Source organism: Portunus trituberculatus, chromosome 17 (assembly GCF_017591435.1).
Source record: "Portunus trituberculatus isolate SZX2019 chromosome 17, ASM1759143v1, whole genome shotgun sequence".
Taxonomy (NCBI): Eukaryota; Metazoa; Arthropoda; class Malacostraca; order Decapoda; family Portunidae; genus Portunus; species Portunus trituberculatus.
The window spans coordinates 21,092,664-21,117,199 of NC_059271.1; the positions used below are offsets into that span (position 1 = coordinate 21,092,664).

A 24,536-nucleotide genomic window follows, 5' to 3' on the forward strand; every position below is an offset into this window, starting at 1 on the left:
TCTCTCTCTCTCTCTCTCTCTCTCTCTCTATCTATCTATCTATCTATCTATCTATCTATCTATCTACATAACAGTTTTAATCTATTTTCTTTTCCTCCCTCCATTTCTTTGCTCCCAAGTTCTTTTACACTAATCTAATCTCTCTCTCTTTTCTCTTCTCTCTCTCTCTCTCTCTCTCTCTCTCTCTCTCTCTCTCTCTCTCTCTCTCTCTCTCTCTCTCTCTCTCTCTCTCTCTCTCTCTCTCTCTCTCTCTCTCTCTCTCTCTCTCTCTCTCTCTCTCTCTCTCTCTCTCTCTCTCTCTCTCTTTTAATCTACAAGTTTTAGTTTTGAGAGCAATGAAAAGTAGTGCCTGTTTGCTCTCAAAAATTCATAGCAAGGGTAACGACGTGGTAAGGTGACAGGCTGAGCTTAAGGGGAGAAGCCAGTCATTGTGCTGATAGAAGAGAATCACATGAATTTTCGGTGGTCTAGTTGTACTGTTGATAGATACTAAGAGACCAACAGAGACAGACAGACAAGTAGACTGATGAAGACGCGAATGTTGGATTGATAGATAGGAAGATGAATAGTTAGCTAGATACAGGAAAAAATATATAAGTGTACATAACGAATAGATATAGAAATAGATAGATAAATGGATAGATAGGTAAACAAGTAGATTGTTAGATAAATGAATGGATGAATATGCAGAGAAACAGACAGACAGACAGACAGACAGACAGACAGATAGACAGATGAGTGAGCAACCAGATTGGTAGATAAATAGTGAACCCACAAATAGAAGAAAATAAACGACACACTGACAAAGATAGATTCACGCCACCTCCTATAACTATCCATTTTTCACCACTGCTGTATGCTAATGATTTATGTATGCAACGCTGGCCAGACACACACACACACACACACACACACACACACACACACACACACACACACACACACACACACACACACACACACACACACACACACACACACACACACACACACACACACACATACATACAAAGATGGTTGAACAGGTAACAATTATAGGTGGCAGATATAGATGTACCGTCATGTTTATAATTCAAGTAATTTTCTGCATTCCCTTCCACTTACTTTGTTTTACCATCTCTCAGTTAGAAGTCCTCTGATTTGCTGACTGTCTTGCACAAAATCAGATGGATAATAGATTTTTAACATTTAGGATTTCAGACTCAAGGAACGTACAAAGCACAGAAAAGTGATTGAAGATCGACTGTACAATGTTGATTATGTTTTCAATGTAGCACTCGTTACCTTGTTATACCAGTGCCTCAAACAAGTCAATCGTCCACCTACACAAGAAAATTTATGTATGGGTTGATAGCATTGCACATAACTTATTCAGGGATCAGAGAGACGTTTCCTGCTGGGGAATCTTACATTTGATTTGGAGAGGTTAACGAGCATCAGCATCCACATTTCCCATTTCTATATGTTTCGAGGCTTTAATAATGTGTCTGATCATAAGCTTAACGGGAAACTTCACATCTCATCTCTTGCTAAAACAACTTCTATGAAGTTGGGCGGCGTCTCCGCCAGTTTTTCTCTCCCCTCCAACTGCTAACTCTGTATAAGGGCCTTATCCGTCCTTGTATGGAGTCCTCTTCGCATGCTTGGGAGGGTTCCACTGATACAGCTTTATTAGATAGGGTAGAATCACAAGCTTTTCTTCTCATCATGCCTCCCACTCCTCCTGCGGCCTCATTGCACAATTCTTTCTTCTTCCTTTCATCCCTATTCTGTCCAATACAAGAGTTAATCAGTACTCTCAAGCATTCATACCTTTCACTGGTAAACACTGGAACTCCCTACCTGCTTCTGTATTTCCATCTTCCTAAGGCTTAACTTCTTTTAAGAGAGAGGTGTCAAGGCATTTGTCCCACTCTTTTGACTTATTCTTTCTAATCTTTTATGGAGACTGCGGGTCTTTTTTTTCTAATATAGTGTTTTTTTGCCCTTGGCAGTTCTCCCTCTACATAAAAAAAATATCAAAACGTATAGAAAGGAACTAAAGGTGGTGGTTTCATCGCTTTGCATACACTTCCTACTAAATCTACACGACTCTTTTATTTTCGTCACATATGTTCAGTACTTTATGCTAACTGGTGATCATTCGAGAGTCACCTTTAGCCCGCCCAGGAGACAGCGCGATCGTTACCTTGATACCTTAAACCCGAAACCGCGAGAGGAGATGAAATTAACCATACTACAAGCACCTCCCTCACTCGTTAGTTAATGCGATGGCAGAGTGTTGGGATGAAAGGGCGGCTTTATGAGGCGTGAAAACCCTCATACCAGTAAAGGGAAAGAGTGTAACGATAAATTTCTCTTTATATTCGTAATTAAAAAAAAAAATCCTGGCCAAGAGCAACACAAACTGAAAAAAAAAATCGCATAATATAAAGTGCCAGTCCAGAAACAGCGTAGTCAAAAGAATTATCCGAAATTTAGTTTGAGAAGCGTCTTGAAACTTCCCTGTAGAAACTGATCAAGTGAAAAGGGTGACGTGAATGTGTGCGTGAGATGCCTGCCCTCAGACTTGAATGGGGTGATAATGGACTCGCGGCGCATTTCCCTCCATGGCGATCTATTTCGGTATTAGCTATAAGTGTACGTGTCTCTTGAGTCACGGCCCCTCATAGCCTCGTCTCCTACCGCACGATATTCTCTCTCTCTCTCTCTCTCTCTCTCTCTCTCTCTCTCTCTCTCTCTCTCTTCTCTTCTCTTCTCTCTCTCTTCTCTGTCTGTCTGTCTGTCTGTCTGTCTGTCTGTCTGTCTCTCTCTCTCTCTCTCTCTCTCTCTCTCTCTCTCTCTCTCTCTCTCTCTCTCTCTCTCTCTCTCTCTCTCTCTCTCTCTCTCTCTCTCTCTCTCTCTCTCTCTCTCTCTCTCTCTCTCTCTCTCTCTCTCTCTCTCTCTCTCTCTCTCTCTCTCTCTCTCTCTCTCTCTCTCGGTAAGGCACATGACGCATAAAGAGGCGCCGCGCTCTTAGATCACCTCGGAATCAAGTCACGGTGCGGCGGCTTTCGGTGAATCATATGAAGGAAATAATTATACGAGCTGAGGGAAGCTACAAGTTACTCCGGTCGTGCTCGAGGAATGGAGAAAGATTGAAGGGTCGGGAATGAGTACCAAGACCGATTTTTTTTTTTTTTTTATTCATTTCTTTTCATTTATTTTTGGGTAGTTTAATTTGTGGTATAGCGTAATTTTTATTTTTTTTCATTACATTTCACTCATTTGGGGTTTAATTTGTGGTATAGTGTGTTGTTGTTTTTTTTGCGTCTTGACTGACTTTTAAGGACCAAAATTTGAAGGTCTAGTATATGTAGTTATGTAGTACGGGCATTTTTTTTTTTTTTTTTTTTTTTTACTTTTCCATAAAATTGTGGAGTTGATCATCTATATTGTAGTATTTTCTGGTGAGTAGTGGAATAAAATAAGGGAAAAATCGAAGGTGGTGATTAGTTAGCAGCAGGAATACTTTTTTTTTCAGATAACCTTTCATTTGTTCGTTCCGGTAATGGCGAGCTGCATTTTTCTTTTAATGTAGTGCAATATTTCTTGGTTGGTGGTGGACTGAAAGGCTCAAACTGAAAGCCATGGAGAAGTTGAAGGTTGTTGATTTTCTTTTTCTATTCGGCATTTTTTGTTCAATATCTCACAAACCTAATGTCCTCTTGGTGTTACTAGACGAGAAGGCTTAAATTGAAAACGGTGGAACAGTAATCAAGATCATCTATTCTAGTATTTTCATTATATATTATTTCTTTTTACAATGAGTACAAATTAAGTGCAGTATTTTGTGTGTTTTTTCAGCGTTAACAGAATTGCCAAACCTGAAGGCTGGGAAAGAGTAACGAGAGGACTGTGTTATTGCTTATTAACGGATTTTTTTCAGCACTCACACAAAAAATACTAATCTTACTTGCAAATTTTAGTTTTTGCATTTTTGGGAGCGATGTTTTTTTTTATCTTATTTCATCATCATCGTTATTGTTATTATTATTATTATTATTATTATTATTATTATTATTATTATTATTATTATTATTATTATTATTATTATTGTTTTGTTGTTCTTGTTTGTTATTATTATTATTATTATTATTATTATTATTATTATTATTATTATTATTATTATTATTATTATTATCATTATTATTATTATTATTATCATTATTATTATTATTATTATTATTATTATTATTATTATTATTATTATTATTATTATTATTATTATTATTATTATTATTATTATTATTATTATTATTATTATTATTATTATTATTATTATTATTATTATTATTATTATTATTATTATTGATATTATTATTATTGTTATTATTATCGTTGTTGTTGTTATTGTTGCTATACTAAACTTTATTTATTCATCTATTTTCCTCTTGACCAGTCATTCCAATACATATAAAAGAAATCATGATGCAATTCCGCTTATCAGTGACGGAAAACCTAAAATCAAAGGAGAGGAAGAGTAAGAGATGTGTATCATTTCCATAATTTCACGAAGAGTTGGTGGCAAGCTGTATATTTCTGGCGCCTCTTTAATGGGCCAAATCAGGAACAGCCGCCACGTGAGGGTCGATTATTGGTGGGGTGGAACAGTGTGTGTCTGTCTGTTGGCTGGTGCCTCTCCCTAGTGGGTCAGGATGAGAGAGAGTGGTAAGGAACACAAAAGAAGGAAGAAAATACATTAGATCCTTACGAGTCTTATTGTGGTAATTTCTCTACTAGTATCGAATCTAAAGTGGTAGTTTATGTGAACCACTGTCTATTCTAAATTAAGAGATATTAGGTGTAGTAAAGGTGTGTGTGTGTGTGTGTGTGTGTGTGTGTGTGTGTGTGTGTGTGTGTGTGTGTGTGTGTGTGTGTGTGTGTGCTGCAGGAAGTGAGGTCGCTGTCCGTAATATCTCTCAGCTGACTTTACTAATGCATTACAACACCGTAATGACACGATTGTTCCTTACTCCCTCTTTACTGTCCCATAAAACGCTGACAGCACATGTAAGGAACTGTTATTCTTACAGTGCCTGACTAATGCTCCACATGCTTATCTGACATTCACTCCTTGTTCCCTTCATTGCCCTAAACACGAGATTAGACAGATTTATGGATGGGGACGGTAGGGAGAAATAAGTTGGGATATTTTTTATGTGAACAGCCACGTGTAGGCTTTATGGTTTCATACAGACTCTCTTATTTTCGTTTGTTCCTATGTTATTATTAGCATTGTCCCTTTGTCATCAGTCACAAATCTATCTAAGAGTTTATTGGATATTGAATTAACAGAGATGACATGATCTCTTTCCTGCGAGGTTGAAAGAAGGAAAAGAATAATCGATAACAGATACACTTATTACTCTTGTTAGCATTCTCAAAGTCCTTGTCAGCACCCTGAAATCTACTTAAGAGCTTAACGGATCTTGAAGTAGTACCTTTGTAATATGACCTCTATCCTGTGGCGCTGAAAGAACGAAAAGCATTATCGATAACACTTTTCTCAAGGTCCCTCGTCGGCAGCGATAAATCTACAGAGATCCTTGATAGGTATCAGAATAATGCCTCTACATGACTTCCTTCTTACGAGATTGAAAGAAGGAAATGTGTTATCGATAAGAGCTGCTCTGGTTCATGTTACTTTTCTCAGTGTCCGTGTCTTGTCAACGCCCACAAAGCTGCTAAAGCGTTTAAAAGATATCGGAATAACGAGCGTCAGATGGCCTCTCTCTTATGGCAATGGAGTGAAGGGGAAAAAAAATCATCTATAATTGAAAAGAATGATCGATAAAAGCTACATTTTTCCTTGTTACAATTTTCGAAGTTTCAGTCCGCAGCTGTAAATCTATTGAGGTGTTTAATTGATAGAAATCAGAATGATATGACCTCTTTCTTTTGGAGTTGGAAGAAAGGCAATGAATGATCGATTACAGCTATACTGGTTACCTTTCTCAAAGTCTCTCTCAGCAGTCACAAACCTACTGAGGAGCTTAATAGACTCCAGAGTAACGGGTGCTGTATGAACCCTTTCTTTCATCCTTTTCGTATTGGAAGGAAGGAAAACAATTGGTGATAACTGCTTCGCTTGTTCCCAAATCCGATAAAAAAAGAAAAACTGGCTGTGTTTTGCCTCGGTGCTAGAGTGCGTCTCCTTACCCATTGAATCAGTGCTGGCTAGTCAATAACTCTCTTAAACCATTCAGTGCTGGGACATTTTTTTTACCTTGAGATTTGAGTACCATTAGACCATTTTATTGACATTAGGAAGGGTCTATGGAGGTTAGAAGATTAATGGCCACAGTCTTCACAATTTTAATTCCCACATGAGTTTCTGAAGCTATATAAAATCACCAAATATTAACCAGAATGAATATAGAAACGCGTCATGGTACTGAAGGGGTTAACTGCTATAGCTTCTTGTCAAGTTCATGTGTGGTTTAGTGAACGTTTTAAGCACATGAGAGACTTTAAACATAGTATTGTTTTTTATATGCCATTTTTTTCTGGTCTAAAATTTGACGTGGTATTTGCCATTTTGTGACTTTTTTAATGACATTTATCGTATGACTCTTTTTTCTGTGGTGTAGTTATTTTGGAATTGCCCATTGGTATACACAGCAAATCCAGTAATATCGCTTGTGCAATTACATTTCACGTCACACACACACACACACACACACACACACACACACACACACACACACACACACACACACACACACACACACACACACACACACACACACACACACACACACACACACACACACACACACACACACACAGATGATACATTGAAACTGGCAAATAGAAGACATTTTAAGTGCCTGAATTCCCCACGAAAATTCAAAGAAAAAGAGAAAGAGAAATTAAGTAAATAAGCATCCGAGTTGGTTTACCCTTTGCAGTCGCGTGTTGTGGTAATGGGAGTGGTGATGGTGGTGGTGGAGGGGATGGGAGGAGATGGTAGTGATGGTGGCGGCTTTATGGGGCAGATGCACGAAGTGGGTTAGGGAGCAGCAGGCAAGACGTGGTAGGAGCAGGTGTGGTGTGTTGGTGGACAGGTGAGGGTGTTAATTGGCAGGTGGAATTCGTTGTGAAGGTACGTGCAGTTGGGATGTGTCAATGCAGGTGGGAAGTTTTTTATTGGGACAGATGGTGTGAGGGGCAGGAGTCATGAATTGGTGTGGAAGATATAATGTGTGTGTGTGTGTGTGTGTGTGTGTGTGTGTGTGTGTGTGTGTGTGTGTGTGTGTGTGTGTGTGTGTGTGTGTGTAAGGGACAGCTCGTGTGTTGGGAAAGAGCAGACAGTGTGTTGGGGAGAAATCGAGGGTCTGTTTGGGGGAAAGAAAGATAGAGTGTGTTGGGAACAGCTCGCATGTTGGGAAATAAGACAGTGTGTTGGGGAGAAGTCTGTTTAGAGGAAAAAAAAAATAGAGTGTGTTGGCGACAGCTTGTTTATTAGGGAAGGGCAGGTAGTATGTTAGTATAAAGTAGAATACATATTTTTTACAGGCGAGGTGTGGTTTGAAGAAATAGAATAGAGTTTGAAAAGAACATGCTGGCGTGTTGAAAATGTGGTAAGGTGTGAAAGGTGTGAAATTCAAAATAAATACAGCATGGGCGTGTTTTTTTGTGTCACTGTATTGGTAAGTGTGTCAGGGTACAGTTATGGCGTGGTGGAGAGGAAAAGTGTGGCTACAATTAGTATAAACAATGAACACTACAGCTCGACTCACCTGAAGCAACAAGTCCCAGGTAGGTGGTGTACTACTGGTGGTGTCGAGACGTGTTCGTAAATAATATCCTTTGTACGTGTCCTCGAGTAAATTCGTGTGTGTGTGTGTGTGTGTGTGTGTGTGTGTGTGTGTGTGTGTGTGTGTGTGTGTGTGTGCGTGTATTTGTATGTGTGGAACGTGTGCGCATTAGCTCTTGTGTGTATATTTCAACAACTTTCATATTACAGTCACGTGTGTGTGTGTGTGTGTGTGTGTGTGTGTGTGTGTGTGTGTGTGTGTGTGTGTGTGTGTGTGTGTCTGGGTCAATGAAACGTGGCCAGGTAGAGGGCGCCTCGATCCTTTTTAGGGTCAATTACCCCGAGTTTTTTTTTTTTTTTTTTCTCAAGCTACCTTTCTTACTTCTCCACTTCTCTCTCTCTCTCCTTTTTCTTAATCCCATCCCACCTTCTCCCTTGACTCTTTTCTCCTCTATTCCTCCCCTTACCTTCTATCCTTTCCTTCTTCAGAACCTTACAATCTCACATGTTTATTTTCCTCCTCTTTCTTTTTCACTTTTTTTTATGTCAGTGTATCATGACAGTCATATCATGCTAACTTATGCTTTCTCCTATAATCTTTTATCTCTTACAATTCATCTCTCCTTTCTTTTATTAACCTATATTTCTCTGTTTTTCCCATTGTTTTCTCTGTCTCGCAACAAACACCACTGCATTACTTCCACGACACGCCACATCTTACTTCTACGTCTCACAATGGGAAGAAAGAAAGGGGTGTGGAGGAAAGGAGAGCAGAACATGGCAGGAGACTAAAGGGAGACTGGGGAGACATGGGGTGGGGAAGTTGGTGGGGATATGATTGCAGGGGGTTGCAGGTTAGGGGGAGGATATTGGGTGCCAGAAATTGGTTGGGGGGAATGAAGGAGGAGGAGGAGGAGGAGTAGGGGAAGGTAAGGTAGAGTGGAAGGTAAGGTAAGGGAATGTCATGAGCAGGTGGTGTGGGGAGACGAAGAGAAAGGAGAAGGGGATGAGTCTCGAAAGGGAAGGTGAGGTTGTTAGAAGAGACTGAAGATGAGTGAGGTGAAGAGATGATAAATATTTGTATAAGGCAAGATGGGGAAGGAAACTCTAGAGCCAAGTTTTAAAAGACAGGAGAAAAAATGAAGAGGGTCAGGTTGTTGAGTGTTTCGAGTGGCAGAGAGGAATAAACATGATAGAAGTATTAGTGTAAGGCAGTTTAAAGAAGGAAACGCCATGAGTACCTGTTATAGTGGAAGAAAGACAGAGGAAAAGGAAAACCTCTTGAAAGGGAAGGTAAAGTTTGTGTGAGAAGTTTAAATGGCAGAATGGAGTAAGTATGTAGGTAAAGAGAAAAGATAAACGCCAGGATTAGATGTTGTAGGGGAGGAAATGAGGGAAGAAAGGGAGATGTGTTGAAAGGGAATGTCATTGGAGGGGATCAGTGTGGCATGGTAGGTAGGCAAAGGGAGGGAGAGCGACCACCAAGACCAGATCAGCTGCCAAATTGATGAGATAAATCAAGAAGACAATCTGTTGTGGATAAATAGGAAAAAAAGAAGAGTTTTTTTCCTACCTGCCGTTTCTGTGATGTTTATGAACGTCTATCTTATATTTACGTGTCCTGTATTTTCTCTGTAACAGCTGTCTATAAATTCAAGTCCTCTCTCTTTATCCTTCATGTTTCCCACCCGACTTTGTTATATGCATGTACATTTATGCAGATATTTGTATGTTTTGCTGTTTTTCCCGTGGAGTATTTAGTGTTATATGGTCTGGTCTGCTTTAGTTACAATGACACGGGAGAGAGAGAGAGAGAGAGAGAGAGAGAGAGAACAATAGTTAAACGGAATAATCAATTACAAAAAATAAATAAAAACACGAGTCAGACAGAGAAAGAAACCAGGTCTTTGCTATCTTTCTTTCTCTTTTTCCTCGGATAGTTTTTTTTTTTTTTTTTTTTGCTTTATATTTTTACTTTTTTGGCAAGTGTGAGGTTTCAAGGCGTATCAGGTTTTCTAGTGCTTTTTCTACTTTTTTTTTTATCTTTTCCGCTTCCATTTTACTCTTTTACCGACAGCTGGGTGTGTCTTGCGGGGAGAAGAGAAAGGAGCGAAGGGTGGGAGGAGCACAAGGGAGGAAAGGAACGGAGGGTGAAAGGTAGAGGGGAAGAAGTAAGAAGGGAGGAAGGTAAAAAGGTTGATAAATAGGTCAGGAACGAGAGGTATGAGAAGAGAGGAATGTGGGAGGGTGGGAGGTGTGAGGATTGAGTCATGAGAGGGTGTATCGTGTCATGAATACTCGGATAAGCTTATGAGTATTTGGTGGTGGTGGTGGTGGTGGTGGTCGTGGTGGTGGTAGTGTATTGATGTAGTCCTATAGTGTTGTATGCCTTTTAACTCTCCCCCTTTCTTCCACTTCCTAATTTGCTTCTACGTTTTCCTTCGCCTCCACAACAATTTTCTCCTCTCTAAGCATGTCCATCAACATATCCCCTCTGTTCTTCAGTTCTTCTCCTTTATCCACCCTTCCCCTAGTCACATTCTTCCCTGCCGTCTTTGTTTCCTTTATCCAGCGGTTTACATGCCTCCCTTATCGTCTCTGCTTTGGTTCCCTCCTCCTTTCATCATCGGCTGTACAACAAGGCGTCTTTCATCCAATCAGAAACTTGTTTGAAAAGTTTCTCTCGCCTCTAATTCCGTGGCCAGAATCCGGTGGGCTCAAGTTTTTTGCCAGATTTTTTCCTTTTTTTTTTTTTTTTTTTGCCTTGGTATTTTTCCTTCTCCTTTACCTCTTCATGTAAGTTTTTTTTTTTTTCTTCCCTTATTTTTTTTAACGTTTCTCCTTTTTTTTATTTTCCACTCCCGAGTTTCTTGGTTTAATTATTCAGGGTCTTTATTCAGCCTCGTTTTTCTTGTTAGTGTTTTCACAACTTCATCTATTTTGTTTAACTTGTGATTTAGTTTTTTTTTTTTTTTTTTATTTCTTCTCTCTCTCTCTCTCTCTCTCTCTCTCTCTCTCTCTCTCTCTCTCTCTCTCTCTCTCTCTCTCTCTCTCTCTCTCTCTCTCTCTCTCTCTCTCCGTCAGCTATAAGCATTTAGTATAATCTCCTCCCATTCCCTTCTCCCGTTTCTGGTCCCTCCCTCCAAACAATCATAAAAATAGCAGTGTTTTTATTTCTCTTTCCGCCCTCTTTTTATCCCACTAACTGCCTTCCTTAGTCATCCTGTAGACATCCCTTTGCCTTACCTGCTCCTTTTTAATAGCGAGTCTTTTCTCTGTTCTTTTTTTTCTTATTATTAGTTCTCAGCTTTCTGAAAATCCTCGTGTTTAATTTTAACTCTCATGTCGTTCTTAGGATCAAACTTGTCTTTTTTTTTTTTTCCCCACGTTCTTGGCATTCTTGGTGTCTACGTCAAGGCTCTCAATCTCCGTCCCGCCCACATACCCCCGGGGACTTGCATTCGCCCCAGTGACGTCGCCTCTTGGTTCGCCTCTCGAGTCAGCTTCTCCTCTTCTCAGGTCGCTGGCTTTGCTTCTCTCCTTCCTCGCGTCTCTTTGTGGAGTTTCTGCAAAGTTTATTTTCTTTTACTCGCTCTTCTCATACCTGTGTGCGAATTTATTAATTACAGCCACGGTGCCTGAATCTTTCGCTTTTTACTTTTGTTAAGAGTCGTAACTTTACTGGTTTCTGTCTTTTTTTTTTTCTCTTTCTCTCTTTTTTTTCTTGTTTGCTCTTCTCGTGGTCTTGTCTCCTTCCAGCATTTGAGGAAGAAATGTGATGTTGACACTTGTAGTTATAATTATGATGATTGTTGGGCGAATTTTTCTTTTGTCTTGTATTTTTTCATGATTTTATGTTACTATTACTGCTCAGACTTTTAGACACGTTGGAGGTGAAGGTCAGAGGAAGCATAGGTGTTGAGAGTTGAATTAATTACATTTAAATTCAACCCCAAACATCTGCGTTTCCTCTTATCTTCCCCATTACTATTATTCATATTATCTTTCTTATATTGGTGGTATTTATTTTCTAGTTTTTCTCTTCCTTATCATCCTCCTATCTTTTTTTTCGTCGTTTATTTTCGTTTCCTTCCTCATCTCTTCGCTCTCAAGTTCTTTTTTTATCGTGTCTCTTTTCTTCTTTATCTCGTCATATTCTTCTTAATGTTTTCTCTCTCTCTCTCTCTCTCTCTCTCTCTCTCTCTCTCTCTCCTGGTTTGTTTTCTTTTTCCTTCCTCCTGGCTTAATTCCATTCCTTCCGCGGTCATGTTAGGAGAAATATGTAAGGGAGGGGAGGCAAATGGTAAATAATCCGGTCAGACCCACCCATCCTGCCTCATTGCCTTCCTAAACTACCCCACAACTCCCCACTGACCACTACACTACCTTAACTCCTCACCACACCCTGTTCTCTTACCCTACGACACCACGCACCACTCCAATCTCTCCTAAACTCTACTATATTTTAACACGTCCCCACATTTTTCTCCAGTTTCCATTTTTCTCCTTCAGTACAATGACGCGTTTCCATTCTCATTCTGTTTACTGTTTGATGATTTCATAAAGCTTCAGAAATTTATGTGAAGGATTAAAAAAAGTGAAGACTGTAGCCATTAATCTTGTGACCTCCATAGACTCTTCCTAATGTCAATAAAATGGTCTAATCGTACACAAATCTCAAGGTAAAAGTGTGTCCCGGTACTGAAGGTGTTAGCTTTCTCATACCAGTAATGCGTATGTGCCACTCCCTTTCCTGCCCCAACCTCTCCTCAACCATACCTAGAAAGCTAAAGCATACACATACACAGCCAATCTCTCAACATATTCCACCCTTCTTCAGTCCATCCTCGATTCTTAAAAAAGCTCTCTTGTTTATTTTTTTGCCTCATCCACCCTTTGTCTTTTCATTTCCCTTTATTAATTATGCTCCTATTTCTCTTGTTACCCTGCCATGACCTGCTGTACCCTACCGTCTTTTGCCGCCTTCTCTTACACCAGCCCTGTCCAACATTCTGTCCTGGTCCTCTAGTGCTCTGCTGCGCTTTTTCTTCAGTCATACCTAATATATGTCCGTTTTCTTTCACTGCATCCATAACTCGTACTTTTCCTGCCGTCAGATCTCTCTAGCACCAAACTCCTTGTTTCTCTTCCTTCTTTCTTTCTTTCTTTCTTCTTCTTCTTTTTCTTCTTCTTCTTCTCTCTTCTTTTTTTTTTTTTCTTCTTTCTTCTTCTTCTTCTTCTTCTTCTTCTTCTTCTTCTTCTTCTTCTTCTTCTTCTTCTTCTTCTTCTTCTTCTTCTTCTTCTTCTTCTTCTTCTTCTTCTTCTTCTTCTTCTTCTTCTTCTTCTTCTTCTTCTTCTTCTTCTTCTTCTTCTTCTTCTTCTTCTTCTTCTTCTTCTTCTTCTTCTTCTTCTTCTTCTTCTTCTTCTTCTTCTTCTTCTTCCGCTCATCGGATAACAAGAGCGCACCAGTCTTGAAATTCCCACAATCCAATGAAATCAATTAGGTTCCATGTTCCCTGAGTAGAAATTAAAACATTTGTTGGGCACCCCCGTGTTATTCTACCCACGCATTTAGCAGTGAGACATGAAATGCTGCCTGGAAAGCAAGGGATCGCACTGAAACCCGTCCGGTCCTCGCTAATTTTACTCTAGCAGCATATAACTTTAATAATTCCATATTATACTTGTCTTTTTTTTCTTTTCTTTGCACTGTTATTTGGTCATCGCATATCTATTCCCATCTTTTGAATCGAATTTTACTTTGATAAGATGTGAAACTGAAATGTACAACTCCCCAAGATTTTAGTAGTAGTAATGGTATCAGTAGCAATAGTAATGGTGGTGATAGTAGCAGTTGTAGTAGTAGTAGTAGTAATTGTAGTAATAGTAGTAGTAGTAATAGTAGCAGTAGTCGTAGTAGTAGTAGTAGTAGTAGTAGTAGTAGTTTGTGGACCAGAGTTTTACAATATACCTATTATTCAAATTCCTACACACTCAATAAAAATTCATAGTAATCTCACATAAACAAAATACACAGACAATAGTATCGTTAACCGTAGTAGTAGTAGTAGTAGTAGTAGTAGTAGTAGTAGTAGTAGTAGTGCAATGTTGACCAGACTTTTACAATATATCCACTTTTCATTGCTCATACACTTAAAGAACAAAATTTCATAACAGTCTCATGTAAACAAAACACACAAACATCGCGCACCATTACGTAACTTGCTTGTTGCTGGCTCTGTACTATCTTTAACCCTTTCACTACCATGCTGAGTCTCCATACTCATTCCTCTTACTATTTGGTGATTTTAAACAGCCTCAGAAACTTATGGGAGGGTGTTGAAATATTGAAGACCCTGGAAATCAATCTTCTGACCCCATAGACACTTCTTAATGTCAATAAAATCGTCTAATCATGCAAAAAAACTCGCGGGAAAAAATGTGTCCCAGTACTGAAGGCGGTAATGATCCTTTCTGCAGTCCATAGGCATTAAGCCAAGATTTCTGCCGCAGGATCCTTCCTCTCCCCGCCCCCCATCTCCTCCACCTCCCGCTCACAATCAGATGCTGGTCTCGGTTCTCCAGGGACGGGAAGGAAAAGGTGATTAGTGTGTGCTCCTGTTCCGCGTCTTTTCAGCGGTTGACGCTCTCGGGAAATTAATTATAGGAAACACAGCTCATCAGGATTTGACAATTGGCAGCGACTCAATGCCCCGGGGAAATATCATGGCCAGTATTCTTCGATTTTTTTTTTCTCTCCTTTTTCTCTCTTTCTCTCTCTTTATCTCTGTCTATTGAATCAATTACATGTTAAGGTTTTTTTTTTTTTTTTTTTTTTTTTTGCATTACTATTTTTTTTCATACGGTATTTCATTTCAGCATTATTTTTGTTATATTATTTCAGTTACATTTTTTTTTTTTTTTTTTTTTTTTTTTTTTTTGTCAACGTGTTTTCAAGCTGAATGTTTTATTTTGTCTGAATTAGTTAACGATTTTCCACATTTTATTTTTTTCTCTAAGACATTTTCTTTTTCTTTTTTTTTTTTTTTTTGTGGACGATTTTATCAGTCAACTTAAATATATATTTCATTTCGATATCCATTCACATGCATTGCCTTCGTTTTTCTCTCCTGGAATACTTAACAATTTTACATGATTTTATATAAGGCATTTTTAACAGAATGATTTACTTTTATGTCTACTTACTTCGTTTCCCTCAATCACTTTTACATCACCTCACTTGACAAGCTTTGACGAGACGAATGCGTATTGCAGAATATGTTAAAGACTTGTAAATCACCTAAAGTTGGCTTAGGATCTTACTTGACCTTTACTCGTCCTATATATTTTCTATAGAACAACACCATAAGCAGTGTAAGATGTATGTTTGAGCATTGAAGTGCCGCAAGTCAAGTTTGATTTCCACTTTGCTCGCGTCCCTCGTCGCGGTGAAGTAAGAGGCGTACACAGGGAGCTGAGTGAGGGCATGAGTTTGGGGTCAGTGCACCTGCCATAGTGTCGCCAGCAGCCCTTATGACACTACTCACTGGTGTCTTATTCGCTTGATACCACACACACACACACACACACACACACACACACACACACACACACACACACACAGAGAGAGAGAGAGAGAGAGAGAGAGAGAGAGAGAGAGAGAGAGAGAGAGAGAGAGAATGATAAACAGAGGTAAAATGTGTGTGACAAAGAAATAAGGAAGAAAGGAAACATTAAAAGAGAGAATCAGAGATAGACCAGCTCATGAGAGAGAGAGAGAGAGAGAGAGAGAGAGAGAGAGAGAGAGAGAGAGAGACCCTTCATTGAGATAACTTGTCATTTTTAACACAATTCAGGTCATCCCGTAACGATTGAAAGGTGTGTCTGTGTTAGCGTGACCTCGTTTCGCGTAACAAGCACTTAAGAGAAGCGAGGCAGCATTATCCTTAGCACTTACTCTAGTTAACGTGAAGAGTGAGTACACGTTATATAACCATTTCTTTTCTTTTTCTAATGAGCCTTTCTCCTCCCTCTCTTCCCTTCAGTTCCCGACAAAGTAAGTGCTGACGAAAAATTGTTACTGCTGACGATGTGTACATGTTCATAATGCCCTCAATCTATAGACGGAAGGGTTTCTCGGCACGGCAGCGCTAGTCGTTACTGAGATGGCGGTAAAAGTACGTGTTGCCCCAGGGAGCTCCACTTCAGCGAAACCTTCTGCAGCAGCTCGTCCTCCTCATAGAGAAGTGAAAAGGATGAAACAATAGAACTTACCTGGAGATGGAGAGGTTAAGTGACGATTAAGGGGAACGAGGAGAGTGGGGGGACATAATCATGATGGTAGTGATAGTAATAATAGTGATAAAAATAAAAATAAAATAAAAAGGATGATGATGATGATGAACAATGACAGTATTAATAACAATGATAATAGTAATGATAAGGGACAGTTCATTTATGTATGTTTGTATTTGCGTACCACTTCATTTTGGTAGGCTCTGATTTTAACCCTTCAATAATCTTTGCCTACCTGCCTGCCTGCCTGCCAGTTTGAATGCAGGGCGCATCAGTCTGGGCCTCGACTCACTCGCTTACTGCTAATCGGTGGGCTAGCTGCTTGCGTACCTACCATTAAGAAACCACGTCTTTTAATGAAATTCTCCCTGGTTAAATGAAGGAAGAATAAAAATCAGTCCCCAGCTGACTCCGCCTTTAAAGGATCCAATTACCACCGCCTCACCTCCTGTGCCATCTCACGGGAATGCTTGCAAATTATACTTAAGGGAATAATGAAAAGAGCTAAGTTTGTTTTGCGTCTTGGAATATTTGTCGGTGATTGAATGAATATGAGTGAGTTATTGAACGTGAGAGTAATTTTTGTGTGTGAGTAGATGATTGAGATGAATGAGTGATTGAATGAGCGAAGGCGTGAGTGAGTGATGAAGTGAATGAACAAAGACAAGAGATAGTGAATGAGAGGATAATTGAGTGTATAAGTGAAATTGGTTGCAAGTTGGTAAATAATAGTTCAAATTACCGGTTGTTTGTTGATTAAATTTTTTGCCACATAGAATGACAAGGAGAGAACCAGAGAATAAGAAAAATGGAATTATGTGAGTAAACATATATATAGAGATAAAGAAGGGTAAGAAAAAGAGACGGAAGCAATGAAACATCAAAGTGGAATAAGGGAAAAAATAAAGTGAATGATTGAGGAAGAGGATAAAAAGAGAATGAGGATAAGAAATGATGGGAGGGAAAGGGAGAAGAGAATAAAGAGGAAAAGAAGGAAGAGTAAGATGAAGACGATTAATGTCCCTTGCGTTTTGTATAAGGACTTGAGGCAAAGAAGAACAAAAGGATCAGAGTGGAATAGAGATTATAATGTCTATTTCAGTGCCTCATATAAAAAGTCACCTTCATTAAACATTTATATAACCTTCAGGAATGAAATTAACTCTTCTCTTTAAGGATTTGTTTTATTGATCCATTTACCTGTCTGTCTTCTTGTCCGTCCGTCTATCTGTTAGTCTGTCTCTCTCACTATATGTCTGTCTGCCTTGCTCTCTGTATATGTCTGACTGTCTCTCTCTGTCCACCTGTGTTTCCTTTACATACAATGTAAGGACATCACCAGAACTAGATTTGCCTTTACTTTTGACATAATTTTATTTTTATACTTCTTATCAGGGTGGAATTTTTATTTGTTCATTTATTTATTTGTTATTATTATTATTATTATTATTATTATTATTATTATTATTATTATTATTATTATTATTATTATTATTATTTGTACTCCCTTGAGAGCCTCTTTCACGAGTTAAGATTATGAAAGAATATACATTACAGAAATCGGAAAATAAATCTATTAAGTAAGTCAGTGTGTCCCTATATAGTTTTCTCTTTACTACCAGCCTTACCAACCCTCTGTAAAGGTTATTCACTCAGTAACAGAGCTGCCTTGTGACCAAATGCCAAGAAACTGTCTGCGTGCCTCTTCCTGATAAATTCTGAGACACTACTTCATAATTTTCTAAGACGCTGATGATTCTTTATACCCTTGGTGAGAATAATGACTTGTGTTGATAAGAAAGAAATTTACACAGCTGTAGTAATAGTAAAGCAGAAAGGTAATATGTAAATAACATTAGTGGCTATATTTGAAGGTTATGTAGATAATCTTAGGCTTCGATTTTTTCTCTCCCTACGGACATTATCAACCTTACACGTTTTATGAATTATGAAGCATTGTGTCTCTTTGCAAGAAATCCAAACACTTCCAACTGGTGCACTACATTCTCATGCCTCAGTTCTTCACTCTTATGATCATTCACACCTTCATTCATTTATTCATCTCCACCATTTATTTAATCGTTGAAACTTAGACATTCAATAACTCAGTCACACTCTCCTTTGCTTATTCACTCACACATTTCAACTATTATTTCAGTTCCTCATAATCATTTCGGTATTTTATAAACCAATTAAGCAAACTAAATACTAAACAATATTAATTTTTAGATCAAAATAAGTGGTCTGTAGGGAGTATGATAACGTAGAGGTGTTGATAGCAAGGCAGCAGCCACGCCATCTACCGTCAGGACACTTCTCATGCTTTGGGATTTATTGATCTGTTCATTTATTCATTTTTATACAACTCTCCTTTGTTGCTATTACTCTTGTTGTTTTCGCCTTTTTTCTTGTGTTTGTCTCGTCTTGTATTAATAGAATGCTTAAAATGAATATAATAATGGAAAATCACACTATCACTCACACTAGCTGATATCTGCTTCCTTATGGCAACTTATTAGCTGCCTTACCTCATCACTCGTGAGACGTGGAACTTGATTATGTCTTCGGGGAATAATAATGAGTCGAGATGAATTGATAAGTAATATATGGGCTTGTAAGTCAAGTTTATTATGGTAGTATTATATATATATATATATATATATATATATATATATATATATATATATATATATATATATATATATATATATATATATATATATATATATATATATATATTACCATTTTCTCTACAATTATTTTTTTGTTCAGATTAAGTTGTGGTGTTGAAAATAATATTTACGGTAGTTGTGTAGTAGAAAAAGGTAAGTGACATCATCCTTTTCTCTCAATCAACTTCCCTTATTATTTTGATGTGTTGATTAAGAGTTGATTAGGACGTGACGTGTGTTCTAGTTCACCAAGTGCAATGCATTCTCTTAGTCAGTGTTTTAAAAATAGCTATGTTACCCTTTCCTCTTGTACAGTTTCTCTCTCTCACCTTTCTCATTCGTTTTCTTCCACAGCAATAACTTACGAAATCCTGTTTACTAATTCAAGCGTGGTTTCCAAACTGATGTAACACATTGCTTCTGCTTAATACTTCATCGAATAAGTATTAAATGTGACAAAAAGCTTCGTAGTTTACCGTCACCTGAATTTTATTTCAGTATTCCTCATATATTCATTGCTCCAGACTGGTCAATAATCGCTAACTTTCTCTTTCTTCCTCAAGTGTTAAACTCACCACTCGCTGAGTCAGAAGGAAGCAGAGCAGAGTAACATTTACTTCGTAGAGGTGATAAGTACGAAACATTTTCCTGTACCCGATCGAAAAACATGGAATGAGGGTTGATATTAGCCAATCTTGTACCTTTGTCTTCAAGTCCTAGCTTCACCACTGAACGGTTAAATAAATAAGGAAGTGGAGTAGAACAACCATTTCTCCACAGAGGGGATGAAGTACGAAGAGTTAAACCATTACATAAGACGGGGAATGGGAGGAGGGTCTGTCTATCCGTAGTTTATGTAAGAGGTTGGTGAGGTAGGAAGTAGCCTTCTCTGTTACGTTTGGCCTTTTCACGTATTAGGAGAGTCTTGATTCTCTTACTTCTCACAGCTATGAAGGAGGATTTCAAGAGAATAAAAAAAAAAAAGGAATGGGCCATAATAAAGAAAGAAAGAATATCAAAAGAATGAAGTAGCCTTGCATTTCCTCCTCCCAGCACGAGATACCTGCAGCAAAGCCGTGGTCCAGATTCCTTAATCTTCGTGTTCGCCTACACTTTGCCTCGCCGATGACCCCAAAAGCAACCGATGAACTTTACAATGGAGGAACGAAGTGCAAGTGTAGTCTTCCTTTCACTGGGCCGATGTGTGATGTTTTATTTATGGGTCCCCGTACGTGATTCTTTACTTTGAGTGTGATGTATGCATTATTTCTCTTACGTGTGTGTGTGTGTGTGTGTGTGTGTGTGTGTGTGTGTGTGTGTGTGTGTGTGTGTGTGTGTGTGTGTGTGTGTGTGTGTGTGTGTGTGTGTGTGTGTGTGTGTGTGTGTGTGTGTGTGTGTGTGTGTGTGTGCGCGCGGCCTTGCTCACCACGAATTCAAGGTAAAATGTCATTGGTGACGCGAGGCGAGGCAACACAAGCAGAGGCAGTGCTGGCCGATGCCTTTCGCTGACCGCTCGCCTCCCCACATCTCTTCCTCATCCTCCTCGCCTCCCTCTCCCTTCACCGTAGCCCATGTCGCAGCCCCGCAAGGCCCCCCGCACTCCCCTCCCCTATCCCCTTCACCCTCACTCTCACTCCCTGAGTCCCTCTCAGACCACGCATCCCCCGCAGTTGACAGTGTCCCCTCACACCTTGTCACCACCGACGCCAAGCCATACCCAGACACCCCCGCCTCTTCCCCCGACGACAACGCCAAGCCGACGTCTGCACACAACCCTCTCGTCTCCTTCCCTCCACTCAGCCTTCTCCACAGGCTTCACTATCTCTCCGACAATTCAAATCTCTACTCCCACTCGATCCCAGGCTTCCTCCCCTGTGTCTCCCCACCGCCTTCCACATCGGCCCTCCACTCCACCTCCATATACACACTCCGTCCTCCCTCCACTGTCGGGCTCCACAATACCCCTGCCCAGCTCCCTCCCCTCCGTCCCCAGCGGCCAAATGTTTTCCCAGTCTTCCCCAATCTTGCCGCCACTCCCCACCAGCACCATTTCTCCCCATATTCCTTTGCCGCCCCTGCAGTCGACCACCCCTTCACACACGTCCTCCCTGTAGCTCCCACTGTGGCCCACCCCTCCGCCTCTGCCTCCTCCCCGCCGCCCCATACACCCGTGAGTCCATCTCCGCCTCGGGACTTGGTGACTGTGAAGGACGCATCTTTCCGCACCTGTGGGAATACCTGCTCTATCCTGTGAATGGGACACGCACCGCCTCGATAAAGGAAAATGTTTAGAAAGATGTATATGTTTTGCACGTGTGGAGATGTTGTGTACTGTGAAAGAATCTAACACCGTCTGCTCTGAACCAATTGTTGCTGTGAATGGAACACGCGCTCATATTGATCACGCAGAAATGTTTAGAAGGACGTATTTGTTTTGCACCCTGTGTATTGTGAGAGAAGATTAGCACCATCTGCTGTGAAATCCCCGAGATACCTGGTTTATATTGTGAATGAAACGACACGCACCACCACCTTGATAAAAGAAATGCTTAGAAAGACCTTGTTTACCATTCCTGGAGATAATTGTTCTGTGTTGTGAAGGAACCAAGCACCATAGTAACCATAAATATGGAAAGGAACATAACATATCGCACGTGTGGAAGTAGATATCAACATATTAATGAAGAAACATGTTTGGAAAAAAAATCTACTATTAGTGACTACTATACAACAGGATAATTTGCTACCAGGGAACATCCATCCATCTCGCACCAGTGACCTTAAAAAAGAGAGAATGTACTGCACCTGGTAATCGATATGTGCTCTTTACTGATCTTCCCCAAGTTCCGACGCTCTTTCCGTAACGTCAATGTCAACTTGCAGTGGATGCGAGTGAAGTGAGTGCTTGCTTCTTGAGGACGGCGAGCTGGCTTCCGGCTACTTCCTTTTGTATGAATGCGTGATAACCTAGGAAAATCAGTACGGAGTCTCGGAATGTCACGTCTCGCCTCATTACCTTCAGCCTGCCAGTCAGGAGGCGAGGCGAGGCACGGAGGGAAGAGTGATGCCGCTGGAAAACATTACTCTCTACACAGCAACGCGGAAAGAAAATATGAATAACAAAATAGTGAGGTTAATGAAGCGAAACCAAGATCATAGCGGACAAAATAAAAAAAAAAAAAAAAAAACATGGTTCAGAGCAAAACTAGGAGCTACGAATTATGTGCCTCATTAGAAACACCAGGAGAAGGTCTAGAATGGCGAACCTGGATTTATTTTACAGCCTCGTTTAGTGTCAGCCTTTCCTCCTTCTCTCCTTCCCATCCTCCCTGCCCCTGCACCATGACACAAGCACACGGCACTCTCAAAGGTCCCTGCGAAGCGTTGGCATTTCTCAGGTGAGCTTCGTCGCTCACCTCCGACGTTTGAATCATTGATATAAATATTGACCCCTTTCGCCGACTCGCAGCTGACAAGGCTTCCCGTCTCGCAAGGCTCCTCCGCTATGAAATAAAGAATAAGCAGATACTGAGTCAACAGTAATACTCTCTCTGTGTGTATTTGCCTTGAGAATAATCTATCTTCTTCATGTCTTGCCTCAAGACAGCCTTACGAGTTAATTGGAAGTGATTTGGATGAATTCACTAAAACAAAGCGATTGTTAGCATGGTTAGGTAATTAAGTAGAATGAATGATAGACTGATGGATAAATAGGAGGTACGCAGATAAAAAGATTATGAATAACTTGATAGATAGACAAAATATATGGATAATAAGATACGGATAGATAAATGCCCACAATCAAATAGAAAAATAGACATAGACAGATAGACAGATAAATAGGTAAATATAGCTACAGTAGATTAACAGAGGCAGACGCAGAAGCCAAAATGATAAATACACTAGAAAAAAATGTCAACAGTTACACAAGTACCTTGACAAACACTCCCTGGATAAAAAGATAAAACAACATTCTTATTTTCTTAATATGATTACTATCGTCTAACTGACAGAATAGTGAAAAACAGACCGTTAAGCAGAACTCCAGTGTTGCGAGCAGTGGTGGACAGGTGGAGCGAGGTGGGCAGACGGGGTATGGGGCGGAAGGAGGGGCAGGAGGAGGAGGAGGAGAAGGAGGAGGTGCAGCAGCAGCAGATGGAAGAGGTGGCGCTGGGAAGGGGAAGAGTAGCTTGGGAGGGACGCTTCGGAGTATCAAGGAAATATTAAAGCAACTTGCGAGGAAAATTGTTACTGCCGGGAGAGAGAGAGAGAGAGAGAGAGAGAGAGAGAGAGAGAGAGAGAATGCAGTACGTAATGACTTATGCTAACATTTTATGCAACTTTTGTTTTACTTCACTCACCACAAACACTTTTAAGTAAGAACAATAACTACTATTACTATTGCTGCTACTACTACTACTACTACTACTACTACTACTACTACTACTACTACTACTACTACTACTACTACTACTACTACTACTACTACTACTACTACTACGTTACAATCAGATACTATTATAACAATCATGAATACTACCATCATCACCAAGAATAATAAAAACAACAACAACAATATCAACAACAATAACGAAGGCAATAAAAGCAAGCTCATAAATTGGAGTAATAATATTGGTAGCAACCAATAACACACACACACACACACTGCCTCTCCCTGCCCGCGCCACCCGACACCAGAATCGCGTGGCGCCCTTAAGAGCACCGCTCACGAACCGGTACCACCTTAGCGCGGTGCCCACTATGGTGCGAGCCATAAATAAATAAATCAATTAAATCAATAAGTAAATTCTTGGTTAAGTTAGAGCCATAGTTAGGTTAAGCATTTCATTGTTTTAATGTCCCCCCCCTGTACATTTTCAGTGTAAACTTTTTGTGGCACTGCCAAATTAATAAACCATATATTATTATTATTATTATTATTATTATTATTATTATTACACACACACACACACACACACACACACACACACACACACACACACACACACACACACACACACACACACACACACACGCTCGACTCACAATCGAGAGGGCCGGGTTCGAATCCCGGCGCGGCGAGGCAAATGGGCAAGCCTCTTAATGTGTGGCCCCTGTTCACCTAGCAGTAAATAGGTACGGGATGTAACTCGAGGGGTTGTGGCCTCGCTTTCCCGGTGTGTGGAGTGTGTTGTGGTCTCAGTCCTACCCGAAGATCGGTCTATGAGCTCCGAGCTCGATCCGTAATGGGGAAGACGGGCTGGGTGACCAGCAGACGACCGAGGTGAATTACACACACACACACACACACACACACACACACACACACACACACACACACACACACACAATCGAAACATTGATCTTCGTCAGCTTATCCTTCAGGAAAGAAAAAGAATCCAACTCATACCCTTCGTCTTTCCTTCCTTACAGTGGTATTCCCTTGTTGGTGAGGCAGCGAAGTCGGGGCGGCGCGGCGGGTGGCTCCATGTCGGGGCCGGCAAGGGGGCGGCGTAGTAGTGTGGCGGGAGGGCCCAGGAGGCAGCTCTCCCGCCGCACCTCACGCAGGGAGTCACGGCGGGGGAATAAGAACAGGCGGCGGAGCTCTGTCCATCCCCCTGTCCACTTGCCTAGCAAGGAAGGTGAGTGTTGATGCTGCTGCTACTACTACTACTACTACTACTACTACTACTAATAATAATAATAATAATAATAATAATAATAATAATAATAATAATAATAATAATATATATATATATATATATATA

The 24,536-nt window shown here is 40.1% G+C and overlaps 1 protein-coding gene across 8 annotated transcripts in view; it reads left to right on the forward strand.

Annotated features, from left to right (window-relative positions):
• LOC123504908 (Kv channel-interacting protein 2-like) overlaps positions 1-24,536 on the forward strand; it is a 287,700-nt gene that overhangs the window by 90,004 nt on the left and 173,160 nt on the right. For all 8 annotated transcript variants that reach the window (XM_045255820.1, XM_045255818.1, XM_045255819.1 and 5 more), the window contains one exon: positions 24,202-24,410. In XM_045255820.1, coding sequence (XP_045111755.1) covers positions 24,202-24,410 — 209 coding nt within the window. The remainder of the gene's footprint in view (positions 1-24,201; positions 24,411-24,536) is intronic.